The 21,058-nt window shown below is 45.9% G+C and overlaps 6 protein-coding genes across 7 annotated transcripts; 1 reads left to right on the top strand and 5 right to left on the bottom strand.

Moving 5' to 3' along the window:
• Positions 1 to 815: 815 nt before the first annotated feature.
• On the bottom strand, positions 816 to 2,046 carry apoc2 (apolipoprotein C-II). Its single transcript, XM_037273461.1, has 4 exons — positions 1,892 to 2,046; positions 1,670 to 1,731; positions 1,175 to 1,334; positions 816 to 1,106 (listed from the first exon to the last, which is right to left on the bottom strand). The coding sequence occupies exons 2-4, from the start codon at positions 1,716 to 1,718 to the stop codon at positions 1,016 to 1,018; spliced, it is 300 nt and encodes a 99-aa protein (XP_037129356.1). The 5' UTR covers positions 1,719 to 1,731; positions 1,892 to 2,046; the 3' UTR covers positions 816 to 1,015.
• A 2,277-nt stretch (positions 2,047 to 4,323) lies between these two features.
• apoa2 (apolipoprotein A-II) lies at positions 4,324 to 5,778 on the bottom strand. The gene is made up of 5 exons (XM_037273433.1): positions 5,736 to 5,778; positions 5,451 to 5,552; positions 5,322 to 5,366; positions 4,849 to 5,080; positions 4,324 to 4,759 (listed from the first exon to the last, which is right to left on the bottom strand). Exons 1-5 carry the CDS (start codon positions 5,761 to 5,763, stop codon positions 4,603 to 4,605), a joined length of 564 nt encoding a protein of 187 aa, XP_037129328.1. The 5' UTR covers positions 5,764 to 5,778; the 3' UTR covers positions 4,324 to 4,602.
• An 808-nt stretch (positions 5,779 to 6,586) lies between these two features.
• apoc4 (apolipoprotein C-IV) lies at positions 6,587 to 7,357 on the bottom strand. The gene is made up of 4 exons (XM_037273458.1): positions 7,215 to 7,357; positions 7,066 to 7,105; positions 6,921 to 7,005; positions 6,587 to 6,830 (listed from the first exon to the last, which is right to left on the bottom strand). Exons 1-4 carry the CDS (start codon positions 7,242 to 7,244, stop codon positions 6,635 to 6,637), a joined length of 351 nt encoding a protein of 116 aa, XP_037129353.1. The 5' UTR covers positions 7,245 to 7,357; the 3' UTR covers positions 6,587 to 6,634.
• Positions 7,358 to 11,567: 4,210 nt separating this feature from the next.
• On the bottom strand, positions 11,568 to 13,897 carry apoeb (apolipoprotein Eb). Its single transcript, XM_037273388.1, has 5 exons — positions 13,828 to 13,897; positions 13,640 to 13,704; positions 13,279 to 13,432; positions 12,344 to 12,625; positions 11,568 to 12,240 (listed from the first exon to the last, which is right to left on the bottom strand). Exons 2-5 carry the CDS (start codon positions 13,680 to 13,682, stop codon positions 11,895 to 11,897), a joined length of 825 nt encoding a protein of 274 aa, XP_037129283.1. The 5' UTR covers positions 13,683 to 13,704; positions 13,828 to 13,897; the 3' UTR covers positions 11,568 to 11,894.
• A 2,924-nt stretch (positions 13,898 to 16,821) lies between these two features.
• On the bottom strand, positions 16,822 to 18,574 carry apoa4b.2 (apolipoprotein A-IV b, tandem duplicate 2). Its single transcript, XM_037273397.1, has 4 exons — positions 18,289 to 18,574; positions 18,155 to 18,205; positions 17,660 to 17,810; positions 16,822 to 17,588 (listed from the first exon to the last, which is right to left on the bottom strand). The coding sequence occupies exons 2-4, from the start codon at positions 18,192 to 18,194 to the stop codon at positions 17,015 to 17,017; spliced, it is 765 nt and encodes a 254-aa protein (XP_037129292.1). The 5' UTR covers positions 18,195 to 18,205; positions 18,289 to 18,574; the 3' UTR covers positions 16,822 to 17,014.
• An 833-nt stretch (positions 18,575 to 19,407) lies between these two features.
• LOC119135638 (apolipoprotein A-IV-like) lies at positions 19,408 to 21,058 on the top strand. 2 transcript variants are annotated; one of them, XM_037273407.1, is made up of 4 exons: positions 19,408 to 19,762; positions 19,854 to 19,895; positions 20,007 to 20,157; positions 20,339 to 21,058. In XM_037273407.1, exons 2-4 carry the CDS (start codon positions 19,856 to 19,858, stop codon positions 20,889 to 20,891), a joined length of 744 nt encoding a protein of 247 aa, XP_037129302.1. In that variant the 5' UTR covers positions 19,408 to 19,762; positions 19,854 to 19,855; the 3' UTR covers positions 20,892 to 21,058. The 2 variants fall into 2 exon arrangements, with proteins under 2 accessions (XP_037129302.1, XP_037129301.1); XM_037273406.1 differs by having other exon boundaries at positions 19,411 to 19,762; positions 19,851 to 19,895.

Here is a 21,058-nt window from a genome sequence, read left to right as displayed (position 1 = left end):
AAGTTAATATTTTACCATTGCACCTTTTCCCCACAAGTGCCAGATTGCGCAATTGGGGTCAAGCTTTGAAGGCAAATATATTTGCTCACATTAACATCCTGTCCTTGAGGTCTTTTTGTTTTTTATTTTCAGAATTTATCGATTGCACAACAAATGAGGACACTCAGGGAACAACATGTAAACATTTACGCAAGAGAATGTTGACCAAAGGGAATGAATGCAGGAAGTCAATTCATCCTAACAAAAGTCCCGATGACTCTTCAACCACACATTTGAAACTGGACGTGGAAAACTTTGACAAATTATTTCTGAGAGTTGCTGAAAAGCCAATGAAAGAAGTGAAGTGAGAAATTAAAATGGAGGTTAACTCGGTCGCGTACACGTCACGGCCCATGATAGCAATTACCTTGTAGCACCCCCTAATGACAGCACGAGAGCTGTTCCAGTCAGAGATTTTTATGCGACCATGACGATACCGATCAATGATCGTTTTTTATGATAGGCAATAATCAACGATCATCGGCAGCCGATTGATCCAAGCGCTGCTAATTAGCACTATCAAGAACAGTGATACTGTGCCACCGTTGCTATGTTTTTGTTGTTGTCTATGATCTTGCGTAAAAAGTAGAACACTGACCGATACAGTCGAATGAGTTCATCTGCAGATTTGAGTACTTTTCAAAATAATCCTAATCGTTAGAGATATAGTTTTAATTTGTCAAAAAAACATATCTATACTTTTTGACATTTTTGTTTGATGTGCCGTGATGTTTTTTTTTTCCTAATGTAAATTGTGAAGTGATCAAACGTGACAGTTTTGTATAAATACTTTTTTTATTTCAAGAGGTGTCAAATAGCTGAGGTGGGTGACGTGTGGCGCCCGCCTTGGGGCGAAGGTCGACTTTCTGGAATAGCAATGCTATCATTGCTGCTGTTGCGCTTGCTGGCTGTCCACTTTGGTCAAATTCGTTAGTCTGTTTTCATTCTGGCAGTTGCCGTTGTGCTTTGGAGTTGTTCACTGCTGCCCAGTAAACAGGTGATAGAGCTGGTCCTGAACGATGCTGTTGTAGGTGCTCAAAATGGTGGTGGTCTCCGTGTAAAGGTTCCTGCAGACACAACGGGAGGTTGGCCTTCTTCCCTCTGGCGTGGTTTGACACCCCCGAGGACATCTCACCTGACTTTCTCCTCCACCTTCAGGCCCTTGATGGTCTCCACGTAGTCGGAGATGGTGTTGACCGCATCGCTGTAGTAAGACTTGATTGTGTTGCTGAACATGGTGAGGGTGCCCTGCTCTTCATCCTCGGCCTGCCTCGGCATGCGGAAACCTTCTGCGCCTGCGTGGCACCAGCGCGTGGGCTTTTGAGTTCATGCATTTCCAATTGTCAAGATATCGAATGTGCAGTGGGAAGGAAGGTATAAAAATGGGCATCTATCTTTCCTTGAGCATTTAGGCTCCCATCCTCGTTGGTTTTATTAGCAGTATTAGTTATGTTTACGAAACATTAGTTTTATAGGCTGAAAAAAACGTTTATGGGGTGATTTGAACCATGGACCACAGTGTTCCTGTTTTTCCATTTATTTTAGAGAAAGATCAGTCAAATGTCAAGTTTAAGACTTGGAGGCTTGTCCTTCCATTTTGTGGCTAAAATGTGAGTGTGTGTCCACTTACTGAGAGCGAGGACTGCGAGCAGCACAGAAAAAACCAACAGTTTGTTCATGATGGTGGTGGATCTGCAAACAGCACAGTCAACATTTAGCCATCGTGTCCACTAGGGAGCGACATTGGCTCTCTTGAGTTGCCTTTCGGGTCATGACTTGAATGCGGTTATTGGCCGTACACGTCATAACTCGGGCAAAGAATTGTAAGGCAAAAAATGGTCAGAGTACTCACTGTCGTCCTCTCCGGAAGCGCGATGAGAAAAACGGATCGGCTCCTCGGCCGGCCTCCTCCTCCGTTTATATAGCGGCTGCCAAGTGTTGACTTGTCGCTCCTGGAGCCAAAGTGCACTCCGGAGGAGATAATCCTGCGTTGTCGTCGTCCCCTCCCTCTGGGTTTGCGAGTCCGCGCTGCGTGGCATGGCGTGACGTGGGGTTTAAAAAACATGCTATCGGAACGAGGAGGAGGAGCGCCGAGGGTCATCAGAACGCACTTTGATGTGGTGTGGCCACAATGTTGCGTGTGAAGCCATCGCACTTTGGCTTCATAGCAACCTTCCATGACGTCTTGGGCTGGGAGGCCTACTCCTGGACGGTTGGACTGGTTTTGGGACAATTTGGAGATCAGTGACAAAGATGCAATAGTTTTGCTGCGGTGCCTTGACATGCGAGTTAAATTAGGGTGACCAGATTTGGGTTTCTAAAAGGACACCTTTTTTTGGGGGTGGGGGGGGGGGGGGGGGGTCATCGGTGTATCGGTGTATGTTATGACACAAATGATATGGTGTCAGTATAGCAATTGCATTTATTGGCCCGAATAACACAAAACAACATATATACAATAACAAAAACATATTTACACTCACAAAAACTTATGTACAGACATTTTTTTTGTTTTATAGTGGTACACTAAGTAAAAAAAGTTTACAATGGCTTCTGTCTTCGTTCGGGCGCATGAGAATTTTTTGTGAAAATCTTCCTTACCAAGCCAGATGTGCAGTCCATTGACCTATCGCTTTCATGGTGTCTAACTGTATGAAAAGTATGCTACCTTCTGCTGCAGTGACGGCTACACTCTCAGACTTTGTCACAAAGAAATCCGTGACTTTGGATGATGAGCCCCTCGTTGCTTTTGTGTGCTTGGCTGAATTTAGGTGTGCCTGCAGATCGTTGGCACCTTCATTTGCCACAGACACATCAGTGCCTGCCTGGCTTACATTTCAAGCACTCAGCTTCATAAGGATCACGCCCCTGGCCAAAGCACAGGAATTTTTTATTCAACTCCTCCGCAAAATTTTCATTTCGGCATTGCTTGTAAACACTCGGTGTAGACTGGCCAGCCCACCCTACTTCGTAGCAAAGTGACAAGATTTGAGGAGAAGGGCGTGACTTATTTGCGAACGATACAGAGAAACCTATAATTGAGTGAAATGGAACGTGGGCCGGCTTGGTGGTGCACTAGTTACCACGTCCACCTCACAGTTCGGAAGGTGTGGATTCGATTCCACCTTCGGCCCTCGCTGTGTGGAGTTTGCATGTTCTCCCCGCGCCCACGTGGGTTTTCTCCGGGCACTCCGGTTTCCTCCCACATCCCAAAAACATGCTTGGTAGGACAATTGAGCTCTCCAAATTGCCCCTAGGTGTGAATGCGAGTGCGGATGGTTGTTCGCCTCTGTGTGCCCTGCAACCGGTTCTGGGTGTCCCCCGCCTACTGCCCGATGACTGCTGGGATAGGCTCCAGCACGCCCGCGACCCCCGTGGGGACAAGCGGTACAGAAAATGGATGGATAGACTGTCAATTGTTATGATAATCGTTTTATGCACCATGATTTATGCTGCAATGCAATTTGTGGGCCAATGGGAGGCAGTATAAAACTTTACAGCAGGGGTCAGTAAATATTTTGAAGCTGAGAATTACATCTGTTGATTAGTGCAGAGATATGTTTGATACACGCTTTTTAAAAGTACAAATGTGCTAAAATTACGTTTAATCTATTATTATTATTATCATCATTATTATTATTTTCATTATTATTATTGTTGTTGTTATTATTATTATTATTATTAATATTATTATTATTGTTGTTGTTAGTATTGGGGCAAGGGAAAAATTGACTAAGTCACTGGTTGACAAACATTTGTGCCTGGAAACGGGTTGAGGCGATTGATTTCCTAAGTAATCATTGGAATAATTGATAGATTAATCAATTCTAAAAAAAATAGTTGGTCTTTGCTCTAGTTAGTTATTGTTAATAATTAGAGGCCCTCGTTGATGTGAAGACACTGATCGTTTGAATGATTTGTCACAATTATTACCAATATGCAAAGCTTAACTTCTATCATTCTTTCCCATTATTCAAAAATAGATTAAGATTTCAGACTTGACTTGACTTGATTTGATTGGATTGGATTTGAAATGGTTTCAGATGTTCATCAGAAAATCACAACGCCCCATCCCTGGTGAACTATTTTTTGTATTCGATAACGTTTGTGTCACTAAATCTAAATCGATGCTTTGATGCAGCGATTGTGCTTGAGAGGTTTTTGCAAATGTCCTGGGAAACGCCAACGTGGATTATAGAAGTGAGAGTGAGGAGCAGAATTTTTAAGTGTCGGTGTTTGTCGGTGCAGCATCTGGCTGCGATCGAACCGTCAAATGAGATCCAGTTTAAGCTTAAACAGGCACCTTGTAGACATTTTTTTATTATTATTCCTGTTCATTTTATTGCACACACTCACAGATACAAACATGCACATATTCGCACGAGGACTACTGTTGGTGTAGCAAACACAAACATGTTGCACACGCTGAGTACGTTTGGCGTGGACGGCGTTGGCGATTCGATGGTGTTAATAGAAAAGAAAAAAAACAATGCTCGGTGCTCCTTGGGGCTCGAAGCGCTGCGCGGTCTCCGTCAGGCTTCCGGGAAAAGCCGGCCAAGCTTTTTACTGGGCGGGTAGGAACTTGTCCAGGTAAACCTTGATATTGTTGATGGCGTCGTTCAGGTACTCGCCGATCTGGGGGCGCAGGTAGTGTCCGTACAGGCCCAGGACGGATGTGCGGGCTTTGTCCACCAGGGGGCCGACCTCTTCAACTATCCCGCTAAGCAGCAGACGTGCGTGCGTGCGTAAGTTCCACGTGCCACGAAAAGCTCAAGTGCGCAACTGTGTGTGGCTTTTCCAAACACTCACCTGCCAACCTTGATGATGGCCTGGAGCTCGGGCTTGGTCTGCAGATCCTCCAAGTACTCTTTGGCCTTGGCGCCCTGGTCGCTCTCTCCCATTTTCTCAACTAATGGGGCCACAGCTGCCTGGATTTTGCCGTAAGCGTTGATCAGACGCTTGTAGAAGACGCCCTTCAAGGTGTTGTATTTATCCACAAGCTCCTGGTCCGGTGCGGGAACTTCGCACAGGCTCATGGAGACTGCCGTGAGAAAACACAGCAGGCAACATTAGGCTGATGCTCAAAGCAAGTTGCATTGAAACGCCCAATCGGCACATTTGACTTTGAGCGTCTTTTTACACGGGAATCTGTTGGAATGTTTTTGTTCTCTCCTGAAGGGCGCGATTCTGCCAATCGCATTGAGACATCTTGCGCATGTTTGGACTCAGTAGAGCTACTACTTTAACTTCAAACTTATACATCATGCTTTTTCTTTTCTTACCCTGCAGAGCCAGGATCAGGGCGATGGCGTACTTTGTGTTCATGTCTGAAAGGAGAAGAAACATATTGAACATCTTTAATCATAATTGGCTCGTGCTTTTGAGAAAAAAGCTTGAAATGGAAGGCTTACCTGCTATTGATTGCGTCTGGTTTCCAGAAGTGACAGTCTGCTCTGAAAGTGAGTTGTCTGCAACTGGGAGCTCACATCTGGACCAGATGATATAGGGGGGGACTGCGTGCACACGTCATCTGATCAGGACACACACACACGCACACACACACAAGGCAAGGCAAGGGCACCCACGCACACATCAGCTAAACAAAGTCCAGTGTACATGACATTTGCTTGAAAACCCAATTGGGTGTTGCGCAACATCTGCCGTGGTGCGTATTCATAATGCACCCGGAGACCCACCTGATAGCGCACAAGTCGCTTTGTACATACGTCTTAATCTACAGCTCGCTCGTAAAACTGCCCATCCGTCGATTAGATTATTAGCGAGGTCAGGAGCATTGGTCTGGACGCCACCTCGCTGAACTTTTGCAAAGTGACCCTTTGTCCCTTTCGAGATGCATCATGTGCCTCTTCATGAAATGAGCCAGCAACCATTTTCGTTTGGGTCATCGCCAAAATTCGGACAAAATGATGACCATGGAGGTCGGTACGTCGGGCACGGAAAAATACGAATGTCTTGCTATAGCAGTAAAATTTAATGTGGTCTTCCTTAGCTGACACTCGCTAAGCCTCCGCAGAGGTTCATGCGAGGAAACAAACACAAAAGAACTGCAAGTGCACTTTCTTATGCAGCGGCGTGTGCAATCAAACTCTCCGGCCAACCGGCGCAGTCTAACCGTGTCCTTGAGTAGAGCTTTCTTTCTTTCTTTTTCTATTTTCATAGAAAGTGGTGATTGCGCCATTGTGGGAGCGAACACAGCCAACTTACTTCCTGGCTTGCGAAAGCCGTTCCACTCATCGCATTTCAATCTTTGGCATTGCAGAAACAGAAACCGACTCGCTGGAGTCTCTTTGAAAAAGATGAATGTCAAAGAAGAATTGCAACATAATGAACATCATCTTTTCACCTTTGGGACCACCATAGTTCTTGCTCTTGTTTCGACAGTGTGGAAGTGTTTTCGAAACATTCCATCTTGCCCTAATAAATTTGGGTGCCTACCCGCATCTCGCCTTGACTGATCTACTCGGCCAAACTGTTCGAATGTGTCGAATTTGTTGATTGTGGTGTAGCACAAGCACAGACTTTGTTGTTCAAGCACACGCTTTGTGTTGTTGCTTTAATGATGCAACATTTGCTGTTACATGGCTCCTTGGCTGCTGGTGTTGGTGGCAAAGAAGGGCAAGTAGTCCAGGATCTTCTCCCTGGCCGCGTCGCTGACGCCTGCCGCCCATCGGCTGTAGCTGTCCACCGTCGGCTGGATGTGTTCGTCGTAGTACTCGCTCGCAAAGCCCGTCACCGTGTCCCTCACCATCTCTACCTTCTCTTTGGCCGCGCTGTGTGCACAAGTAGGCTGCTTGAGCCACGGTACATCTGGATCGGGGTATGTGTGCGTGTGTTGAAGCGCATTGAAGTGCGGGCAATACCGAGCCTTGTCAAGCAGTCTTTGCAGGACTCCCGGCGACTCGCTGGCATCCGGCGCCAGCGTCTGCGCCCGAAGCGACCCGCATGCTGGAAGTATAGTTTGTCAGTTGTCAGAAAAGCAAAATAAGCAGGACCAATCAAACTTACCTTGAACCAGCAAAATGAGCGCAATGACGAGAAATCTCATCTGCCGTCAGACAAACAGAAACGGGATTGATAGATTGTTAGTAGGCCACCGAGTTGAGGGAGTTGTCGCTTTTAAAAGAGAAAAACAATGAAAATGAGGAACAATGTACCTTTTGTTTGTTTGTTTGTCTTAAATTCATCCGCTCCGGCGTAGGCGAGTTGAATGAAACGAGTGTTATTGAGCCATTTTATTTATATAAGGCCACAGGTCGTACATTGGTCCCCATGGCCTGACTTTTTGTTTGAGTTGAGCGTGGCAGTTAAATAATTAGCTCGTTGGTGTTTGCCTGACAAACTCTCATGATAGTTTGAGAACTGTGGCTGGCCTTCTGTCTTCCTTTCCAGCATTGACTCAAATGAGTATTGCTCACTCAAAAGCTTGAAGCACTTTTCGAGGCCGTCGTCCGTCACCTGCATCGGCGCTCTTCGACGAGCGGGCGCTCACTTGCGGGCGAGTGCCCTTTGGATGGAGTATTGCAGCCCGTTTGGCTGATGTTTCGCTGATGTGTTTGCCGACCAGTCAAAGTCTCTGATCTGATCGAGCGGGACCGATTAGGGCGTGTAGAAAAGAGCATCCATGTGATAAACGTGTTCGGCCCCGGTCCGAGGTTTCTGTGGGCAGAGTCCATGGCAAAAAAAAAAATCAATCCGATCGCTGAAGCAACAACAGCCCTCATCCCGCAGCTGTTGAAACACAGCAGACTTTGTTTGTGCCGTTGGGAATGGGGGTGAGGGTTAAGCAAAGCTGCATGTGGGTCATCTTCATGCGAAGGAGCAAAACGAGAGAATCAGTACATTTCCATCCAGTCAGTAAAGATCTGATTGTTAGTTAAAGATTAGCCCGAGTGATTCTTCTGATTATTGGAGATTGATTTTTATTTTTTTCACAAAATGGTCAAACTGACGGTCTTTAAAACAAGAGCCCTTTCCGGTCAGTCAGCAAAGTCCTGAGTTGCAGGCCTACGAGCATTGAACCTGTGCTGCGGGGGCGGGCCCGGCTGACAATCGTCTAAAAGTTTGCTGAGGGCATACTAAGGTTGTTAGAGTTTGCCAAAACTAATTTAAAAAAAATCAACTAATAAAACCTTCACAAATTCCCCCGAAAATGAAAAACAAGCCCACTCTAAAAATATTTGATTGAATTAGTCCAAACAAAATAAAAAACAATCATAATCAAAAGTCTTCTAGCATGCTTAAATTGATTCCAACCGTCCAGTTTGATACAATTTGCAAGCTAGCCAAGTCGGTCCAGTCGCAAATAAGTGACTGCAAGTGATTTTGAAGCTGTTACAAAAGAGATGAAAAATAAAATGGAATATATCAAATAACAATCTTTTTTTTTTTTTTTTAAATACTGGAAAGGTCTTGACACAGGCCAACGTGTCTGATGACCTCTCCGTCGCCGGGCGGTCTTCCAGGCATCAGCCTTCAGTGAAGCAACGGTGGATCATTAACCGGCGTAAACTTTAGTCCGGCTCTTGTGAAAGCGCTCGCGAAGAAAGCCGCCATGTTGGCAGTCACCTTTGCTCCCGTTGACACAATTGATGCGCACACACCGCTTCATCGTCGCCACTTGATGATTTTGATGAGTGGATTCAAACAGCCACGTTAAAGGAGGGAATCAGTCAAAGAAAGTTATTTCTCATGTGGTCTTTTTTTTTTTTTTTTTTTTTTATAAAAAATGCATTTACTTGGTTTTAGTCCTTTTAAAAGTTAGAACAGTTGTTTTAAGAGTTGGTCAAAACACAATCGCCGATGAGCCCTCCTCAGATTTGCAGTGCTAGCGGTTATGCTTGAAAGCCTCGCTAAGAAAGCTAACATTGGCAAACATGGAAATAATGACAATACAACAGTTATGATTCAACATTTCAATTTATTTGGGACCAAAAAAATATTTTGGAAAAAATCATCTGTTATCACTGCAAAAGTGGCCATATCATGGAAATCGACTTTGTCCGTTGTGGGCCACGCAGACAAATCAGCGCTGCGAGTGTGAATGGCCTCGCAATGCATTCTGGGACTTGTAGTCCATTTGTGAGCTTTTGATTCCCCCTACATTTTGCTTCTATTCATTGAAGTCCTTCACATTGATTCGGTGTTTATTTTCTTTTGGGTTATTAGTCTGGATTTCAACCAACTCTTCTTTTTTGCTTCACCACCGCAGCGATGGCGTGCAAACACAATCGAAAGCACCTTGTTGTTTTCTGAACAGTTGTTCATTTATTCACATATTCAACACACTTTGGACATATTTCCAAAAGTACAACTGAATGTTTTAACAAAGCCATTGAAATGGATTCAATGTAACGCGTCCGCACTGAGAGTAAAGCGAGCGTTTAACCAGCAGAGCGAAGTCTGAAGACGACCAGCTTCGGGCGAAGGCTGCACACTCCAAGGTCCTAATCGGAGCCAAACTGTTTCTTAAACCAGTTCCTGTTGGAGCACAAATGCACAATTGCTCATTTTCAAGGTGTGTGTGTGAGCGTGCGTGTGTTGTTGATTCTGAACGTACTTGACGTTGTTGGCAAATTGGCTGTTGGTGAAGTTGTCAAAGGACTCCTTGGTGTTGGCCGCCATGTCGTTGAACACTTCCGCCACCCGATCGCCGTAGCGACTCAACTTCTCCTCTATGGTCTCATCCTGAGCATCTGTGAGCGGGCATAAAGGAATTAAGTGAATGATCATTTTGAAAATGGGCCATTGATGACCCTATGAACTCACTGCTTACCCGTGTAGGCGATCAGAGCCAGCAGGAGCACGGCGACTGCCAGGTAAGCTTTCATCATCTGAGAGGAAGGAGGAGAAAGTATGCATTCAAGTTTTTACAAAACTGCTAAATGTCAAGTTCTGAAAAAGAACCACTTAATGTTGTGGTCAAAATTTTAATAAAAAAAAAAACGACAACTTTAAATTTCATTTGAAAACCTTCAAGTCGTTTCCTACCTGTTGTTGGAAATGTCTGTGTTTGTGTGTGTTTGTAAGCACGCGTGTGTCTTTATATGCTTGCACAGATGTGACGCACTCCAACAAGCACACCCCCCCGATTTTTTTTTTTTTTACTGATCGTGTCACCGTCGCCATATCAGGGGTTGAGATGCCAAAACAACGGTCAGTCATTTCATTTGGCATAAAAGCTCATCGCAACCGCTGTAAAAAAAAAAACCACATATATTACATATTGTGTGAATTGTTTTACTGGTTCAAGCATCAGTCAGGAGTGGCGTTCTTTGATCAGTGAGACGTGAGATGCCAATTGACTTGAGTGCTGATTGCATCAGGAGCCCTTTCAATTCTTGGATGCTCCTTCCGACCCCAAATCTAATCAAGCTTTTGAGTGAGCACACACAATCACTAACTCACTCATTTTGCGCCGTTAATGTTTGTTCTGCATTTTGTATTATTTTTGCTCCTTTTTTAAATGATTGTTTTCATCGCTGATAGCAAAGGTCCATTACCTCCTGTGACCTACATTGCAGTGTCCCGTCACAGTCAGCTTGTTTGCATATAAAGCAGCAGCAAAGGGATTGGATTGCTTCACTTTTTCTTGCCCAGACGTTCCTCTTTTCTTGTAAGAGGGAAATAAAGCAGACTGATTGTGCTGTCTGAACTTAATTCCCCGCCTCCCTGCCTCTTTGCTAATGCAAGGAAGTTGGCCATCTTTGCTCTGCTTTGCTTTCACACCTTCAAGTGGCCATTTGGTTTGAAGTTCATCTCCATCTCCTTCCTGCCTGTAAACTCCCTCTTGAAAAACTGGAGGAGGGAGGAGCGTCAAAGTGCCTCGGCAATAAACATCGCTAGGAAAGAAGGAGGGAAAGGGCCGAATTTTTCATAGGAGCTCAAATCTCTGCAGCTTTTTTTTTAGGGGTTACTCGCAGTCAAGCACCTGTTTATTTCAGGAGATTTTGTTTTTTGAAGGAATGTTATTGGGACACAGATGGAGCAGACATGCTGAGCGACTGCTCTGTAGTGCACTTTGTTTGAGATGGATAACACTCTGAACTTGAGCGTGAATATCATTGGCAAAAAGCCACACACACACACACACATGCACACAGCTGGCCAGGACTTTGTCTTGGGTCTGCCGTTGCGTGCTTGGTATCATATGATGAAATACAGTCATTGAAAATCAGATATGAAGGAGCATCACCGTCTGTGACATACGTATATACATAAATATATATACAGTAATCCCTCGTTTATCGCGGATAATTGGTTCCAAAAACCACCCGCGATAAGTGAAATCCGCGAAGTACGGTCACCCTCTCATCTGTACATTTTATTTTATTTGTGTGTCAATAAATGTATATGAAATATACATACATATATATATAAACATACATACATACATATATATATATATATATATATATATATATATATATATAGATAGATATAGATAGATATATTTTACTTTTTTAATTTGTTTTCTCGGGTGTGTGGAAGAAAAAAGGAGAAAACAAGAGTGGTATTTTGGGACTTGTTTCTTTACTGGCAACAGAGAGCAGCAGGCAGGCAGCAAGATGCAAAATATGAACGATACTGGGTTACAAGCAACAACAAGCGAGGCAGCGCTACCTAGTGGCTGATTGTCATTATCGCATCTTCAGTCAGTTAATTGTGTTACTTGAAAGACTTGAAAGGCAATTTGGCCTAAGGCCTCCTCGGTGACGGTTTTTCTACAAGCGCGACAAACTGAACTGAACACCGGAGAGCAACAAAGTGACGATGGAATCAGTAACTCTCAACTTCCTCCTTCCCAGGTCTGACAGACCCTCTCAAAGCATCACCCGTCAAGCCGAGGCGGTCTCCTTGACCGACTCCACGATGGTGTCCAACTTCTCGCGGATTTGGGCGGTGAGCGGAGCAAAGAGCTCGGTCAGCTCGTCGAGCTTGCCCTCCAGGGAGGTGCGCAGCTCCTCGGCCGTTGCCTCCAGCTGGGTCCTCAGGCCCTCGGCCTGACTCTCCAGCTGCTGGCCTAGACCTTGGGCCTGGGTCTTCAGCACAGTCGAGAGGTCGGACATCTTTTGGGAGGCGGTGTCGCCAGCCTGCTCGACGAATGGCTCCACCTGCTGCCTCACGGCATCCAGGTTCTGGGAGGTGCGCGACTGGAGCTCGCCCAGGTAGGTGGCCACAATGCTGGTGTGAGGGAAGACCACACCAGCGTTAGAATTTGAGCAATTTGTTCCCCCATAATTCCCTGAAAAAATGCATTTAGCTTAAAAGCCAGGCTTGAACTCACTTGCGGATGTCCTCGGTGTCCTTGCTGAGGCGCTTCCTCAGCTTGTTGGTGTAGGCGTTGATGCGGCCTCGCACGTCGCCCGAGTTGGTTTCCGCCATGGTCTTGAGCTCGGCCAGGTAGTCGCCGCTGCGCTCTTTGGCGTCCAGCATGTCCTTCTGAAGCCGGTTGGCCAGCAGCTGCAGGTCGGTGGCCAGCTGGCCAGTGGGGGCTGAGGCACTCAGCTTGGCCTGGAGGTCGTTCTTGTACGTCGTCAGCTCGGCCATGGTGTCCGTGATCAGAGTGCTACCGACCGAAAGGAAAAGGAGGGCCGTCACGCGCTAATGAAAGACCATTTCATACCTATCTCAATACGTGGCTAAAGGTAAAAAAGAATTTGATCAGTTGACATTTTGCTACTCCTTGTGATGTACACATCTTGGCCACCAGGGGTCAGTATAGTAGTCCACATTTGATGGTGGAACACAGATACAAATGTATGCGTTTTTTATTTGAATCTAATCTGGCTCCACTGTTCTGTTGAGCAGTACTGCAACATCAATGCTAGTTTTGCTTGCCTGGCGTTTATCATTGTGTGTCAGTATTGAGCTAACAGACTTTTTGTAAGGCAAAATGATGCATGCGTAATTGTAATTGCTAAATGTAAATATAAACATCAAATGGCTTGAAGCAGGCACAATTGGCATTTTTGTTGAATAATTGTTTTCCAGTGTCATTTAAGCTCATGCTGTTAATAGGTTTCGGGTTGAGGTGGTAGGTTTGTGGTGAATAATTGTGGTTTGGGTGGTGGTGGTACGTTTGTGGTGAATAATTACTAAACCGCTATTACAGGTTTGTGATTGTGTCCATGTTTGATGCATGGTTTTGAGTGCCATCTTGTGGTATTGATAAGTAATTGCAACCCCAGGGTGGCTTTAATTATTTAACAAAGGACTTACTCAAGCTCCCGGTTGAGCTGCGAACTCTTGATGGTCTGAACGACTCCATCGGCCTTCTGATTCAGATCGGAGACGTACTCCCAGAAGCGGTCCACGGTCTGCACCCAGTGGTCTGGGGTGGCGTCGGCCTGGCGCACCACGCGGGCATTGCAGCCTGCGATGGAGATGAGCCACCACCGTGTGAAATGATGCACATTTTCATTTGCTTTCTATTTGTTCATCTCAGTCTATGCCAGCAACGTCAGGCAGACAATAATATGCGAGTTCATTTTTGTTTGGAGATTTGTAGCAAGTCAAATCGACTTACAAAATCGCACATGCTGCCTGCACTATAGTTTTATTGTGAAGTGGGGGGGCTCACCAGTGAGGACTGCCAGGACAAGGACGAGAGCTACAGCCTTCATGGTCAGTTGCAGACAGATACTCCTGGAAAAAGGGCAACAAACAAATAACATTATGAACCAAAAATGAAAATGTTTTACCGAAAATTTCGAATAGCTTTTCATTGATTGTTTTTGGTTTTTTATTCAGTCTCCGTTCTGGTCTCACCTGAAACGGTCGAGGTTGATCCTGTCGAGTCCGCAGTGACTCGCAAGTTTTATAGGCCGCTGGCGAGCGTGCGTAGAAGTGGGCGGGGCTTGTTTACGCGCACTCACAAGCCCCCATCGACGGCCAGTACACCTCCCCCGCCCCCTTCCACGAAGTCGTGTCTCGTCCGAAGTTCTCGAGCGTGTACGTGACGTGCACACACACACGCGCGCGCGCGCGCGTCCTTGCCTCGCATCCGTTCCTCTTGCGCGCTCTCTTTTGCGCAACGTGAAGCAAAACAACAAGCTTGAAGCTCTGGAGATTAATCCTGTGACTCTAATTATATTTTTTGCCACCCTAGTTTAGAGTAAATGTTGAAGTTTTGCTTTATTAAGAAAAACACCATGAACAGTGCCTGTTAAATTTCTCATTTACATATTGGCGAGTGTGTGCTTTTTAATGTCCTTCCTTTTGTAGTAGACAGTTTTTATGTAAAGTTAAGTTTTCATAATCATAATGAATTGACAGAAAATGTGTCCTTTTCAAAACACAACCGGAGATTTTGTATTTTATTTGGATGATGTTGATGCCACACTTCTCTTCGGATAAGTTGACAGTTAATCACCAAAAAAACTGTCAGTCAAAATTTCTCCTCTGACTTTTATCATGAGTTTTACATGACACCGGATCGCGTACATGCCCCTTTACACAGTTTAATTTGCTGACATCAATGTCATGATATCACTTTAAGTCGTGATTTTAAATTACAAAATGTGTTTTGGATCAAAAAGTTTCATCATGTTTGGTAACTTTGTAAAGTTTAGTAGCTTTTGCTGATGTGAACCAAATCCTACTAATCTTTCTCAATCTTGTTGATAAATGTACTTCACAGATTTTAAAACACCAGACCGCTTTATGCAGACATTCCAGGTTAATTTGTCCCTTGACCCCACTGCCCACTCCCCTGCTCATTGGCAGAAGGGCCTATTTTGTCAACTCAGCAGGTGTTGAATGTTCACGACATCACCAAGTGGCCTCGTGAATAAAAACAGCAAGTAGCAGCAGGATGTCAAGTCAGAAGGCAGACTTTGCTTGGGCTTTCTCATGCAAATGCCACTGGCGACGCCTGGACGGACGGTCTGGCCCCAACACACACACACACACACACACATGCTACCCCCTTCTTTGGGGTTCTAAACACCTAATTGCATGTGTACAGCAGTAGGAAGAACTTTTTTAATGCAGCTGTAGTTAGACGTGCGATAAACGTGTCGTGGTCCTTGCCCTTTGGGACTTTGAGATAATTTGGTACAGGAACAAAGTTTAGTGGAGTTGGCTTGCTCGGGTAATTAGCACCACGTCGTGATAACGCATGATAACCATGTATGATGGGGGATGGGGGGGGGACCTCCTCACAAGTGAGCGAAACAAATGTTGGCGTTTTCTTGGTTGGCACTTTTAGAGTTGCCACCGCTGTTTTTGTACTCTGTGTCGTTGCCGAAACACTCATCATCCCCATGTGACATTGCTAAACATGGATTAGTTTTTTTTGTTGCTGTCGCAGAGGAATTGAAACAAAAGGTCTTTTGTAAGCTTGAACGGGGGAAGGAGGAGGAAGCAAGAGTGATACAGTAGAAGCACTGACGAAGTGAAAAAGAACAAAGTCGGGGGGGACCGTGTCAACGGTCGTCTGAGCCAATGTCGGATGACGCGGATTATTAGCGGTCAGACGATCTTTCTCAGATGTCGACACTTTCTGCATGTTTTTGAAAATCACCATCAGAGTTGAGCAAAGGCCTGTCAAAACAATACTGCTGTCATGCGCATGCCAGTACAAAACAAAACAAAACAAAACAAAACAAAACAAAACAAAACAAAACAAAACAAAACAAAACAAAACAATCACTCAAATCCCTGCCTGGTTTTGTGCATCCTTCTTTTTTTTTGTACTGGATGGAATTTTCAAAACAATCGGTTGATGACATTTTGGCCAAGGGCGAGGAAGTAAGTGCAGTTGGTTGTGATCTGTGCGCTAACGCTGCGGTTAACCTCAGCCTAGCAGTCGTCCGTGCTTGGGTCTTAACCCTCAAGTGAGTTCTAGATCGTCATTTATATTTTTCTAATTGGTCAAATATGTGCCTTGGCACACTAAAATTGGCTTGGAGATGTTAACATTTTAAATGAAGTTATTCGAATTTCTTCCTGATGTTTCACCCCAAATCTGAATATCCACAACTTTTTTTGAGTGGTGCGTCTGGAAAATTCCTACAAGTATGATAAGTTGTTTGATTAAAATGTGCTATCTCGGCCAAAACAGCTTGCGTGCTGGGTGAACCTTGCTCCGAAACAGTCGGAGGCAGAAGAGTGGAATGTTGTTTGCAACTGTGTAGCCGCACAGCGTGGGCGCAATCAGTCAGCAGGCACGGTGGCACGAATAAAGATGCAAACAGGATATCTTCTCTAACTTCCAGTAAGCCAGCATGTCCCATCCAGCCCCGTTGCGGTGTTGCAACTCTGACACGCACATGCCGGCCTTCCACCGCTTGCCAGGAACAGTTTCCAACCCGCTTCTGACAAATAGAACAAACTTTTTTTTGTTTATTCGGTTTTGCGTTGACTAGATTGTGTCGGTCAGTGTGCCACCGCCATTTTTTTACCCGAAGGCGGGTTCCTGTACTTTTGTTGTCGTCATTGAGAGGTTTGCATGCTTCAGCTCAAGCGCAGCTGTGAACAAAAGTGGGAACGAAAGATCAACCAGCACTCGTTGTGCATTTGTCTCTCTGCTTGCTAGCTAACTCTAGCAAGCTCTCGTTTTGTGCAGTCGCGGTACGGTGTTAGTGATGGGCAGCCGTGTTTATTCCGCAGTGGTCGTTAGTATTTGGATCAGAACCCAAATTAAGAGATCCCTCGGTTTGGTTGTGTTGTTGAGCGTGTTGCGTAAACCCACTTGCATACCAACAACGAGCAGGGAAATGGAAGCTCTCGCAAAGGCAAGGCGAGTTAGTAAGTCACAAGTTGTTTGTTAGTTTTAAGGGCTTTATTTTGATTGAGATGGAAGCCTGCTTGGAACAGACCAACACCTAGTACTTCTGTAAACCATGAACTTTTGGAGATACTGATGAGCTTGCGTTGCCCCTCGGTTGACGAACTTGACGGCCTCTTGAGAGAACTTTGACTTCAGTTTGTTGTTGTTAACGAAGCAGTAGACTTAGTTGGCGTTGACAAAGGAGTCGTAGAGGGCAGTCAGACGAGCCTGGAGGTCCTGGGCGTAGGGGTCCAGGGTCTCCCTCATCTCTCCGATGTAAGGGGAGGCCAGGTCTCTCATCTGCTGGGCTCTCTGGGTCACCTCGGCCTGGAGCTTCTCAGCCATTGGGGACACGCTGTCCTTGAAGGTCTTCAGGTGCTGGTCCACCTTCTGCCTCAACTCTTCGGTGTGGGGCCCCAGCTGAGCCTGCAGATCAGACACGGTCTGATCCAGATTGGCCTTGATCTCTTCGCTCCTCCTCACGATTTCGCTCCTCAGGGTCTCGGAATCCATGGCGAGAAGCTGGTTCAGCTCCGACTGGATCTGGTCCATTCTTTCTTGGATCTGGACCTTCATGGTGTTGGTGTAGGGCTCTATCTTTTCACGGACGGTGTTCAGCTCCAGGGTCACGCGCTCCTTCAGCATGTCGGCCTCGGCGCTCACCTTGGCAATCAGCTCCTTGGCCGCAGGGGGGAGCTGCTCGTGCAGGGTGACGGCATACTGGTTGGCCATGTCGGTGCCATCAGTAAGCCGGGCGCTGATGGAAAGCAACCGTCAAACATCAGAACTTGCGACACAAGTTAACGCGAGGAGTGCCTGGTGGCATACCTAAATTCCTGTCCCAACTGAGACTTCTTGATCATCTGGACGGTGTCGTCGGCCGTCTGGGTGGCCTTGGCGACGTACTCCCAGAAGGCGTCAGTCAGCACCTCCAGCTGGGGCTTGGGTGCATCAGCGTGGAAGAAGTTGGCGTTGCAGCCTGGAGAACGAACGCAGAGCAAATCAGAGTCACTCACTCTGCACAATTGCTGACCCACATCGGAGGGTCCGCTTCATGGATCATCTGGCGTCATACAATTAGGACGCTGTTGTTGAGCAGACCTCATCAAAGCTGAGTTCAAGGTATCAAATGCCTTTTCTTTGGCTTTTTGAGGTTTACGCTGAGAGAAGGACCGGCCTTAGCGAGAGTACAAGCCAGACTACATTTTGAATTTAAGGTCAATAGAAAGAAACATTCTCCCTTGGATAGACTTTCGATGATCCTTCCCGTGAAATTATTTCCTTCAGGAGACCACTCGCATGAATGTGTGGCTTTCAACTCACCGGTGAAAACGGCCAGAACTAGGACAGCGAGGACCTTCATGGTTGTTGGATCTAGAGCGAAAAGATGCGCCACATTTTAGCCCGGCAGGAAGGAGGAAGGGAGAAGACACTCTGAGGATCTGCTACGGTCTTACCTGTGAGAGTATCTGCCAGTAAAACTCTGCAGTGCTTCTGCTCAACCGATGCACCGCCGCAGCTTTTATAGCAAAACTGACGCTAATAATCCCAAAGTCCAGGCCGCATGTGCCTTGCTGTCACTCGCTATCTGATGTCCTAAGCAAAGCAGGCATCCCGCTCGCAATCACTACATTTTGTGTTCTTTCTCATGATTTTCAACTCCCAAGGAATGTTATCTAGACGTTCTGATGTAAAGCTGATTAGATAGCGGCAGAAATAAAAAAGAAAATATACCTCTTGCTCTCCCATTGGTTTTCATTTGCTCTCCCATTGCCAGCTCACTAAGCATGCCTTCAGTTTCTGGGTCAAAGTTCACATGACAGCCACCATGCGTCAATCCGACCAAGGGTCACTCGACTGTGCCTTCGTCAGCCTCAAAAGGTGTCGGCCTTAAATGTCAAATGACGTCAAAAGACAAAAGCGCACACTCCTTTGCTCCCAGATGTCACGATTGACCGAGCGCAAGGTCAAAGCCAGACGACAAATATTTTAGATTAGCTTCATTCTTCCGTTGACTTTGTAAATCGTTGGACAGTCTCTCTTGTACGTTTCTTTTACTGTGGGCAAAATGTTTGAAATGTCAACAAACTCTGATCTTGTCAAAAATGACAGCATTTCATTTCACGTTTATTGATTATGTATCAAAAAACTGTATTTTAGGAGCTTGTTTGTTTTTGACACTGTTGTTTGTGTTCATTGACACTTAAGCGTGATTAGGAAGCCAAATCACAAGATTCCAAGCAAAGCAAAATGATACTGTACGCCGTCCTAGCTATCTAGTAAATAGCAGCCTAGTCTGATTTCGCCTTTGATTTAGTCCAAAGGTTTTCCGTCCAGCTCAAAGAATGATGGCCCGCACCCTGACGCACTCAGGAGCTGATTAGCGTGCTAGGCTTGAACTAAACATGAATGTGGGTAGGGGTCGCCTTTGGCGGTGTTGGAAAATATTATCGCTTGGAGGCGAAGGCACCTCAATTGCCCTCTGCCTCGTGTCAACCATTACCAATTACTTGTGTCCAACTTCTTCATCGCCTGTTCGTTTTTTTCACTTTCATTTTCACACAAATCAAACTCACACAGGGTTAGTAAAATTTCAGCCCATTATATGAAGTCTGTGTAGGTAAAATGTATGGTTGTGCACTTTAATCAATGAAATATGAGCAGATTGATTTTCTCGCTAACAGAGACTCTGGAACTTATTTTCCACAGTGGTGTGAACGTGAAAGCACCACAAAAGACTCAAGTCCTCCTTTATAGTTGTGTTTGGCGTGGCATCTTTAGCCCGCCTCAGCCAAGTCCTGTGACCCATTTGTGACAACATGGCAGGGACTCCTGGACTTTGCCTCCTCGACAACAAATGTCAGACTTCTTCAGTATAAATAGGCAACGCAAGCGGACACGATCCACAAAGAGACGCACACACGACAGCAGGTGAGGATTTGGCGGGCTTTCTCATTCAACAAAAATTCTCACTCGCATGCTGTTGAACTTTAGCCGACATGCCTTTATGTGTTTCCAGCAGTCATGAGGGTCTTTGTTTTGCTCGCTTTGACTTTGGTTTCTGGTAAGTCATAAGCTCCAAACTGATGGGCACCATATCGCAATACTGTTGATATCGTGAGCCAAAATGTTGTTCGTTATTGAAAACTCTCTGTTATCTGCTTTCCCGCAACAGGCTGCAATGGCAACTTGTTCCACGCTGATGCGCCCAAGCCTCCTATGGAGGCTCTGACCGACGCATTCTGGGACTACATCGCCAAGGCCAGCAAGACGGCCGACGACACCCTGGAGATGGTGATGAAGTCGGAGTTTGGAGCTGAAGTCAAGTAAGTTGCTCTGCCATATGCAATTTGATCAAATGTTGATGGAATTGGACATACAAAATTGCTGTATCTTGACCCCAGGGATATCAGGGCTTATTTGTCATAACACCTAATAAAGTATTTGATTGACAACCCTCTGGAAGAAACCAACATTGAGCTAATCTTTGTCTGTTTGCTTTTGCAGCGCTCAGCTAGCCGAGACCGCTGACATGGCCAGCAAGTACGCCAGCGCCCTTAAGGAGAAGCTCCCCCTGGCCGCTCAGGGCCTGGTGGCCAAGATCGGCCGCGAGGCAGACGTCTTGAAAAAGGTGCTGAGCCAGGACCTGGGCTCAGTCACCAAGAAGGTTGAGCTGTACTCGAATGCCGTGAAGGCGCAGATTCAGGAGAGGCTGGATCAGCTGAGGCAGGAGCTGGCGGCTTACGCCGACAACATGGATTCGGACCTCCTCAAGTGGCGCAGCGAGGAGCTGATGGCCGGCCTGATGAGCAGCATCTCCGACGCGGAGCGCAACCTCCAGCCCTTCACACAGGAACTGATGAATCAGGTTGACGCACACCTGGTGGCCTTCCAGCACAACATTAGCCCCATGGCCGACAGGTTGCAGACAGAGCTTTACCACGGAAGCAGACAGGTGCAACGTGTGGTGGCCCCCTATGCCGAAGACCTGAAGGAGAAACTGGACCATTTCGCGATAGATCTCCAGGAACACCTCAAGGCCTTGGTTACCAGCAACTAAGTATAACCCGGGATTCACTTTGAAATGTCATCCCAATTGCACTCTCACTGAAATCTAATTTCTATATATCCCTGAACTCAATTTCTGGACAATTATTTATTTTTTTGAACTCTGTTGCTGTGTGATTATTTTTTTAAGCAAAATAAATACAATTCTCATCAAACAAA

This window comes from Syngnathus acus, chromosome 16 (assembly GCF_901709675.1).
Source record: "Syngnathus acus chromosome 16, fSynAcu1.2, whole genome shotgun sequence".
Taxonomy (NCBI): Eukaryota; Metazoa; Chordata; class Actinopteri; order Syngnathiformes; family Syngnathidae; genus Syngnathus; species Syngnathus acus.
Note: the sequence above shows the minus strand (reverse complement) of the source record. Positions and strands in the feature narration are given on the sequence as shown.